At 35.0% G+C, this 10,990-nt stretch overlaps 1 protein-coding gene across 1 annotated transcript; it reads left to right on the top strand.

Annotated features, from left to right (window-relative positions):
- The first annotated feature begins 7,260 nt into the window (after positions 1–7,260).
- Positions 7,261–9,704, top strand: LOC134255476 (macrophage-expressed gene 1 protein-like). The gene has a single exon (XM_062738016.1). It carries the CDS (start codon positions 7,267–7,269, stop codon positions 9,367–9,369), a length of 2,103 nt encoding a protein of 700 aa, XP_062594000.1. The 5' UTR covers positions 7,261–7,266; the 3' UTR covers positions 9,370–9,704.
- The last annotated feature ends 1,286 nt before the right edge of the window (positions 9,705–10,990 follow it).

The raw sequence follows: 10,990 nt of genomic DNA on the forward strand, positions 1-10,990 counted from the left end.
ATTTGAATGGTTTGAATAACTTTTAAACCTAATACAGTAATTAATGAAATATACACATTTAATATATAGAATTACTATGTGTGTGTTCTAAATGCATACATTAGACGATTAAAAAGAATTAAGGATTATATGAGTTAAAAGAAATGTTTTTAGAATTAAAGTATATTTTTAGTAAAACATCTAAACTTTTTTTCAATGAAGATTTATTTGAAAATAAATGCAAAGTGAAATACATGTTTTTGTAGTAAATTTTGACGGAAAATGTGGATTATATCGGCACAATAGGTATTGATGATGATGAAACTTATTACCTTACATGGAATGGATCTGAATTTACTCAATCTTGTTCATATACATTCAGTCCCGGCGCAAATAATAGAATACTGCGTGGATGCTCAACAGTTCTTTATTTCTGATTGTTCTGCTAAACTTTGGTATTATGGAGGACTTTTGGGAAGCGAACTAAAAAGGGTAAATATATTTATATTATTTTTGTCATCAATCATGCTTGAACATTTACATTTATCCTTTCAAAAAGAAGCATTAGTTATGAAGAAAATGGAAAGTCCACTAATGTTTGTGAGTTTCCTCAAGTTTTAACGGACACCCCTCTCCCCCCCCCCAAAAAAAAATAAAATAAATCATTTCCTCTTCCGAATATTAACATTCTTGATTGCAATATCTTAATTTTTCTTCATAAAAGAAAAATAATCCTGTCTGTATGTAATTTAATGAAATGTATATTCCTCAAACAATTAAGGAAGAAAACAAACGAATATTCCTACACTACAATCTTACTATTGCATGAAAGATTAAATAATCAAAACAACTTATTTTGTATGTAATGTTTATTTCACAACAGACATACAGTTGTTTCAATAGAATGCCTGAAAAATTCTGTGGCGAGGAATTCCATTATGTTAAGATCAAATTAACAAAGTCGTCAAAAACGAATGCACTCGGAAACTTTACACTGAAAGTAACAACAACAGGACCTTTGCCAGGTATGTTTTAAATATAAATTAAGTGAATTTATACCTAGCATATAAAAAGAATATTATTTAAAGAGCAATGTTCACTGTAACACATATTTGGCCCTGTTGAAAATAGAAATATCATAACTGCTCAGTATCAATTAAAAATACATAATTTTTTGAATAGACCTAAAGTGAACTTAGCTCTTCGGAGATGCACACTATAAAAAATAGTCATCTTTAGCAATTATTGCAAAAACAAAAACAAATCCATAAGGCGCTTGATCGCTAGATTTTCCGGGGGTGTTATTGTTATGATATTTTTCTCCAATTATTTTTTTTTCTGAGTGACAATAATCATATACATTACGGAATAATCTCAGACAGTAGGTATCATTACTGGTTCTATCTTTGGTGGAATCATCTTTCTGGCCATCTTCTTCAGTGTAATAAGATGGATTTGTCGTCGGCGTCAAATCGGAAGAGTACCGAATGGAAATGGTGATCAGAGTCCAATTATTACATCTACAGGTACGATATTTGAGAAACTAGCAATTGGATTGTTATCATAACAATTTTAAAACTTAACGAAAACCGGTCATGGAATCCAAAAAATGAATAAACAAGCTAATTCAGAGAATTCGTGTCCCACTTAGGGAAAAAGTCGGATCCCCCTGACTGAATTTGTAGAATTATTAAATGTGTACATGTATACTGAAGCAAATAAAATACATGTTTGTCAATATGCATATAAAGATTTGATTGCTTATTCTTTATTATGTGTATAGAAGATTCTTTTTATATGGAATATTTATCACACTGTAATGATGATTTTATGAGTTTGTCAGCAACCTCATAAATTTTTCATTTCACATGCTGAATACTATCATTTAGTAAAAAGAAAAGAAAAGTATTTAAATTCAAAAGATGACCGAGATTGGATTCCCGGGACCTCTCATGCGAGAGACATACCACTGACGGATTCACTTACATCATGTCAAGTATATGCAGAACTAAAGTACATTCATGAATATATTCATGTTCGATATTCTCAAAATTTTACACAATCCATAGTGTTTGATTTATTTAGCCTTTATTAAACAGTTCTAATAGACGTAATAAGAACATAAAGTCCGCCGAGAACCTGTTTTATACGCAATAACTCTCCTCGTGCCCCTGTGCTAAAAAATAGCGACATGTAATACTATAAATACTAATACAACAAACGGGGCGGGGCACTTTGAGAGGGTAGGAGGCCCTAGGGAGTTTTGGTATAAAGTTATATTGCATAAGCTCAAAATCTTCTTGAAATATCGCCCGGAATGATAGTGTTACACACAGACAGAATGTATAAATTTACGACCTTGAACTTTGACCTTTTGACCTCAAAATCAATAGGGATCTTCATTAGGCCACAGGGAGTTGTTATGTAAAATTTCATTGCGATAGCTATGGTTCTAGAGAATATGGTGGAAACGAAAGTGTTATAACAGAAAGAATTTGCTTATTTATGACCTTGACCTTTGACCTTTTACCTCAAAATCAATAGGGGTCTTCTTTAGTCCATAGGGTGTTGCTGTTGTTCAAATTTCATTGCAAAAGCTCAAAGGGTTCTCGAGATATCGTGTGGAAACGAAAGCGTTACAGACAGACAGAAAGACGGACGGACAGACGGACGGACAAACCCAAATTGATATCCCCACTTTTCAAGCGGGGGACGATAAATATCACCGGGTTCACAGGTGCGTGAAAGTCAGTCAATATATCGGGTCTCAATGGATCAGGGTTTAAAGCGCTGACATGGTACGCCAGAGGCCCTGGGTTCGAGTTCCGGTTGAGACTTAATTTTTCAACACCTGTGACGTTGAGGAGCCAAACGTAACAAAACCCACTATTCCCTAGGAGCATGCTTCATGCATTTTCGTAACTCATAGAATTTGAGGACAAAATTCAACGATGAGGGGAAATGTCACCGGGTTCACAGGTGCGTGAAAGTCAGTTGATGAAGGAGATAACAAAAGGAACAGTAATCAATCTCAAAGTCCATAAAACAATACAAAATAAGAGCAAGCAGAAACACGAACCCCCGAAACATCAGAGATGGGATCAGGTGTCATGGAAGAGTGAGCATCCCCTGCCCGACCGGTCACACCCGCCGTGTGCTCCTTGTCATGCTGTGGAAATGACGGAAAAATCTGTCGTCCATTCAGTGTAAAAATAATGGAATAACAATTAGATGAAAAACGTCAGTCAGCATCTGACGTAATGATAAATTGTATTTGCTGACAAGGCCATTCCACGACCATAGAACTCACGAAATGATTACCCAGTTTTATGTTAACGCCCCCAAAATGTACCTGATTCAAGATAAAAAACTCACCGCCTGTCAATCATTAAAAAACGATAGCTTCCGATTTGATTTGACAGGTCGCTACGTGTACCTGTGCTTCCTGATAATCTGAGTTTGTATGTTTTGAAAACAATTACCTGGTCACGCGTCATACTCTTTCATGTACCCGCATAGTATACACGCGGGTAAAACCGCCAATATGTTTGAATTTTATTTCAAAAAATAATTGAAAGTAGATTATTAAAACATTTACATAATACAATATTTCTTTTCTATCTTCACTGCTGTTTGTTACTTGTAAGTGTTATAACGTCCACGTCATCTGTAGAAAAAAGACCGTCCACAGAAACCGCTCTATTTGTCGTAATTGGAAGTCCGACGATTTAAATTATTTTTTAAGAAATATCCGATCTCGATAGCTCAGTGGATAGACCTCTGGCATGGTACGCTGGAGGCCCTTGGTTCTAGTCCAGTTAAGACTGATTTTTCACCACCTGTGAGATAAATAAAAATGAATTAAAGAATAATGAAATTTAGAGTAGTTTAGTTGTGTGCCAAGTAATACTGAATTTAAGATAAAACTGTCGGAAAACAAGCATGATTAAAATAAATATCAAAAACATTTTTTTAAATGACCATGGCACGAAAAACAACAGTAATTTGAAAAAAATGAGTCTATGTTTTAATACAGATCACTTGTAATTTGTGTTTATTTTAATACATAGTGACTCTCCATCCACCACCACAACATTACGGCACAACGTATCCCGGCAGAGAGCAGAACAACACAACTCCACATCCTTACCCAAGCGCTGTCCAGAACAACCATTATCCTATCGATTATAACATTCAAACTTCATATCCGACTAAATAACGTTCGTAATGCCCAGGATATTATTGATACGATGATTTAGCCACCCTCGGGTGAGTAAAATGAACTCGCCGTTCGGGCAAAGAGAATATTGCTCTCCGTTTATCATTGTATTTACCTCAAAAAGAACAATTATTGTATATATGTGTTATAGAAGGTCGTTTCTTTTGGTTTTATTTATTTAAGATGCATACTATGTATGATTCATATTTGAAATAGCTTTATTGATATATTTTAATGCTGTGCATCCGAGAATATATTTGATAACCTCGAATATTAATCTAACAAAGTAGATTTATTGTCCTTAGCATAAAAAAGAGCTCCATGGAAAATCCTATTAAAATATTTAGATGGGTATTTATCTTTATGCATTGAGACAAGCCATTCAATTGAGCCTCATTTTCCGTTGGAAAATATGTGTATGTTAAGTGCTGTATGATATGTTATTTAATCATCTCACGTTTTCCTTTTGTTCTATGATTTTTTTTGTTAGATTTGTCTGTTTCTAGCAGAGCAAATTTAAAATAAAATGTTCTTTTTGAAGAACAAATAAGTTAAATTTAGTCATAAGAACGTCCATAACATTGTTGTTCATATATGCGCCAACTACAAGTTTTTGTTCGAGAAATGTTTTGAATTTAATTGCAATATAAACATTTTGTTAAATTTGATAATTAAGATGTATGTACATTAAACAATCATTGGTTGTTTTCAAGCAATGTACATAATTTTAGAAAATAAAACTTTACAAATTAAATGACCATTATGTATGTTTTTATTTTGAGATACGCAGGAACATTCTCTATGTATAAACAATTTCTAAAACGAGGTAAATAAATTATTGAAAAGCGAGTTGATGAAACAAGAATATCAATAGTCTCGTTTAAAGGCATCATTTTGTACGTTCAATGGTCGATACAATGACCTTGTCAGCAAGTTCAGTTTATCATTGAGTCGAATCCCGACTGCCGTTTTTCATACTCATTGTTAGTCCATTCCTTATACATTGAATTGTCGACAGATTTTCCGTTATTTTCCGATCATTACAAGTAGCACACGGCGGATGTGACCGATAGACAGGATATGCTCATTTCTACATAGTACCTGATCCCACCTTTGATGTTTTGGAGGTCTGTGTTTGCTTTAATTGCTCATATTTGGTATTGTTTGATGGACTTTTGACCTTGAACATTGTTCGTTAGCTCCATATGTTTCATTGAAAAGAAATTTGCACACGTCTATCAGTGTGTAGATTTGTTCCAGTGTTGACATAAATATAGTTCCTTGTTTTGTCAAAACAGCGTTTTATATGCGAAGGTATTATACATCTTATCTGTATAGTAAACAGACTCAATGTGAAGACAGCAAGCGTTATATTTGATCTTCAGTACTTAAACATGTTAAATTCATATAAACCTGCGTAAACAACAAAGTTATTCAAACATTTTTTACCTGAGGAGATAATAATTTTCGTTCTAATGGATTTTATTAGGGAAAAAATTATGTCATGACTGATATAAAGGGACACTTTTAATGCCAATCCAAATCAACTCCGCTGGTTAGGTCCCACAGTAGGATTGATTTGTGAAAAAAAAAATTAAGAAAAGCAGGACATTGGGAGATAAAATTAAGACGCAAGCATCTCAGTGTGCACATCGAATACCTTCCCCAAACGGAGGGAGATAATATACACTGTATAGGAGACTGGAAATATATAGAAAATATTTTGAAATTTTCTCTATCAAAGCTGGACTATGATTAGTGATATTGATATGTAAGAACCCTTTGGGAGTATAGATTCAAGATGGTTCGAATCATGACCACTGGTATATGAGGAGTTACTATAGGTGATCTAACGTTTTCCCCTGCAGTTAACATGTACTGAGAAGTAAATTTCGTCTTTTCAAGAACAGCTAGGTCTTTAAAGGTGCTAAATACATATAACGACATTAATCGATGTCGTATAAATGGCAGTGATATATTATTGCTTAAGATTACAGTAATTTCACAAAACATATTTTTGGTGCATTAAACAAATTATGAATATTTAATTTCTTTAAAACTGTAAGGGACAGATACCTGTTTGTTCTACAATATCTACATCTTTGATTGTCTCTGGTCATGAAATGATCAATCTTTTTTATAAAGGGGTTATTTTAGACCCTTCAAGAGCCTTTCAATGCTTAAAGGAACACTTTGGGATTGTATCCAGTTATTTTTGAATTTGAACATCACTAATCATGGAGAGTGATATCAGCATTAAAGTATTACGCTAAATTGAAGTTCAAAAGCTACATGTTACATATAGAAGTAGCGATCTCAACGAAGGCATTTTTGGTAAATGGATAAGTCCAATTTTATAAAGAATAAAATGAATGTTATTAAAAATATGCAACTAAGATTTCTCCCTGGCAGTTGCTTTTTTTCCAAAATAAGATCTTGCAGAAAAGAGAGAACGTACTCTGAAAATCAATATTGGAAACATTAATTCTTGGTTAAACCATAATTTAAAAAAATACCCCATATTTTGTAGACAACTGTTACGGAAGAAGAAAAGAGGAATTTCAAAATAATTTAATATTTCCTAAATATCTTGGTATCCAGATTCGTTATCAACAAATTTCCTTAAACTTGAAAAGGAAGATTGTTAAGGATAAGTTTCTCAACATTTCATAGCATGCAAAAACATTTTAATTGGGCAGATTGTAAAAGTACTGCTTCCATTTGTCAGAATTATTAATTAACAAATTTTCAAGTGATAAGCAAACTCCTTTGATATTGATATAATCACTAAGCATATTTTTTTTTTCAAATGCAACGATATCTTGTTAAGCTTATCTTTATCTGTTGCCAACAAAAATATTTGTTTTTCAATAAGCAGTCCCGTAATAACATAAATTATAACGATATCACCATTTCCGTATCAAATGGAAAAAAACAAGCAATAGATTAGCAAGAAAACGACTTCCTTGTGTCAGGGAGGCTAAGATTAACCAAAAGCTTATACTTTCCTTCTATATCCCAATACTTCCTAAACCTAAAAACAGTCTTGATCAAACACTTGGAGAGGCATGTTGACGATATGCGCTGTGGCTCTTTTGTTCTATTCTACTGAAGCGTTGCAGAATTACAGCTTTGGTGACCCACGGGCTTGCAATATCGAGAAAGGAGATCAGAATTTTATGTTTGAAGTCCTGCCTGGATTTGGTTGGGATAATCTTGTAAATGAAAATCGAGGAGTAGTTGTCAATTTTAACTATTCAAAATGCAAAACAACCGAGGACAGAAAATACCTTATTCCAGACGGCGTCGTAGCTATTCCTATCAAGACAAGTCATTTGAATATCTTCTCGAAGGTATATGATCACTGGTCTCAATATAAGTCAGACACAGCATTTTCTATAAATATCGGTGGTTCAGCTAGTATCGCAGGAGTCAAAATTGCTGCAAGTTTGTCCACTGAATATGAACACATTAAAAAGCATCAGCTTGAGGATAAATCATTTACTACAAAAGTCCAAGCACGATTCGTCCGGTATAACGCTAAAGTTCTTCCCGACATACAACTTGATCGATCATTTCGTAAACGTCTTCTGAAAATAGCCAACCATATTCAACATAATCGAAAACTGTCAACAAGATATGAAAGTGAACTCTTAGTTCGAGATTTTGGCACCCACGTCCTTACAAGTGTTGATGCTGGTGCTTCTATTGTCAAAGTGGATCAGGTCGACTCCTCTCTACGTGCAGACAAAGAGGTTGATAAAGTAAAGATAAGTTTTGCAGCAAGTGTCTCCTTTGGAATCGGAAATGTAAATATGAAAACGCAGTACACACACTCAAAAACTGCCATCGAGAAATACATGAAAAGTGTTAAAAACTCAGATATAAGAACATACGGCGGACCACCAATGAGTCCTGAAAATTTCACACTTAGTAAATGGACACCCACTATTGGAAATGATTTGGTTGCAGTTGATAGAAATGGATTTCCTCTTGATTATGTCATCTCTACAACTTCACTTCCTGAACTATCTGAAAGTCTAGTTGAAGAAGTCGTCCAGAGTGTTCGAACTGCAATCTCGTCCTACTTCCTCCATAACACGTACCCAGGATGCACCGATCCAGACGCCCCAAACTTCAGCAAGATTTCAAATCTGGATGATGGTACCTGCCATGCACCTCTAACGAACCTTAGCTTTGGTGGGATTTATCAAACATGTCAGTTCCAGGGAGGATTAATGAATAACGAAAACTTGTGTGACAAACTGAACATTACTGTAAGAAATCCTCAAACACAGAACTTTCAATGTCCGGAAGGATTTGATGCAGTTCTTCTTTATGAAGGAAAAACACATAAAGCTCAACACGAGCACACGTGTCATAAATGCTGGATCTTTTTCAAGTGTTGTCACGATAAGTCTTATTATGGCTCTGCAACATACACATCATATTGGTGTCGTGCAAAACCAAACACACCCGTTCAGGAAAACAGCGGATTTCTCTTTGGAGGCCTCTACTCAGACAGAACCAGTAATTTTGTAACTCAATCAAAATCATGCCCGCAGTACTACAATCCATTGAAGATTGCCTCTAATGTCCATGTCTGCATCAGTGATGATTATGAACTTGGCGCCAAGTCTTCCGTGCCATTTGGTGGTTTCTTCAGTTGTCAACATGGTAACCCTTTGGTTGACAGTAAATATACAAAATCTTGTCCTAAAGGTTTCAGTAACCACTTAGCCACCATTGACAACAACTGTGAACTACAGTTCTGTGTAAGGACTGGTCAAATGTCGGAACTAAAATTTCCTACAGTTCAACTTCCACCGTTTATTGGTATCCCAGCAGAGAGTTTAACAGAGAGAGCAAACTATATCATTTCCCATGATTCGGAATCCTGGACCCAACTTATAAATCCCGAAACGAATAGCAAAGAGCCTGATGAATCCACTTGGACAACTTTGAATTCTGCACCAACAGAGATGCATGCCTTGATGAAGAAATTCTCCAATAATCACGTAGTCAGTGAAAATGATGATTCAGGAATGTCTAAAGGTGCCATTGCAGGTCTCTCAGTTGGCCTTACAACTGCTATTTGCCTGGTATTAGGAATTATTATAGCTGTTCGACGAAATCAGAAACAAAGAAAAATCTATGAGAGTTTTAATTGATTTTCTTTTACGATTTGATAAGTTTGCTTTTTGCTTTAAAAACGAAACTTTGGAATTTTTGAGAATTTTGAACAAACATGCACTGATTCAATGGTAATTGCTCGACGTAAGGTTTTGTAGTTTTAGAGAGCAATATGTTTTAATGATTCTCCGTTTTAACCTGCTACCAATGACATTATGTATGATAAGATAACTTACTTATTGCAAAATTTAAAATTGCGCACCATTAGTGCAATGAATAATTAGAAATGCTTCATGTTAGTATGAACTCTTAATCACGCTTTGTGACATTGTCATGATTTTACTACTGTAACAACTAAAATATTTTTTGAGGAATAAAATTCACCGACCTGCAGATTTCAAATTAAACTAGATGCTGTCATGAGACAGTAATACCCGCACTAAGGTGTTTGCCTCTAAATACACGCTCCTACATATTGGGCGGCTTTCCAAGGAAAAAGGCAAAATAATTCTATAATTTACATGTATTCATAAAATTGAGTATGAAATTCTCCGACCCTGTGACCTATAACTCAGAACCTCTTATATTTATTTTACATGCTTAATTCATTATATACCAGTTTGAATTCTATTAATGATGTAAATTCATGCGCGGATCTGTCGGGGGGGGGGGGGGGTCAGGACCCCCCCCTGGAATTTACAAGGTTAAAAAATGTATATACTAAAACAAGGAAAAAGTTACAATGGACCCCCTTTGGAAAACGCAGACCCCCCTGGTAAACACGAATATGTGTTAAATGGGTATGAAAATTTAAACATTTGAGGCAATAGAAGTCACCACTACCCCACCCCCCACGATATAGGTTTTTGACGTTTGGGTGAGTTTTACTTTAGGTTTTTTTTTTTTTTTTGGTTGTAAATAAATTTTCGGGGATTGGAATCTTTTTTGGACTAGGTAGACCCCCCCCCCCCCTGGAAAAAATTTCTGGATCCGCGCCTGAAATTAGATTTTGATATATGTTTTGCTCATAATAGGACCTTTTTAAATTTACTAATCCCCCCCCCCCCCACGCGACACCACAACCACACAGCACATACTTTTTGGAATAGGCTAGATGGAAAAGGTTTGTTAAAATTTAATATCGTTTGTTATGAATTAATTTAAAATTTCTTCTTGTACTATACATGTTAACATGTAAATTTCTACATCACATCACGTTGCGTCACCCATTATCATATTTATAGATTAAACACCATTTGGCACACCTCGGCCGATTCCCACTTCATCTGATAAGGTGACGGAATCGACGAAGGTTCGCCGAATGGAATTAGCACATTGCTGCAGTCTGGTGTGCATTGGATTAATTCATTTTGTGTTATAATTGGATTTATATTTCATGAAGTTGACGAGACACAGGCAGTCGGTAAGTAGAAGTTTAAGTATAGTGGGGGGTAAAATACACCCAAACGATTAGGTTAAAGTTAAAAAAGGGTCAAAGATCATCGCATGCCACACTAGACGAATTTCATATTGTGAAGTTATCTCCCGTTGTCAATGTGACATTCAGTTACTGAACTTACTGCCAATACTGGTGCGGATCCAGAATTTTTTTTCGGGAGTAGGGAGGGGGGTTCACATCTCAGTCAAAAAATTCCAGCC

The sequence above is a fragment of the Saccostrea cucullata genome, unplaced genomic scaffold (genome assembly GCF_032062105.1).
Source record: "Saccostrea cucullata isolate Sc308-1 unplaced genomic scaffold, CSIRO_AGI_Scuc_v1 ctg7193, whole genome shotgun sequence".
Classification (NCBI taxonomy): Eukaryota; Metazoa; Mollusca; class Bivalvia; order Ostreida; family Ostreidae; genus Saccostrea; species Saccostrea cuccullata.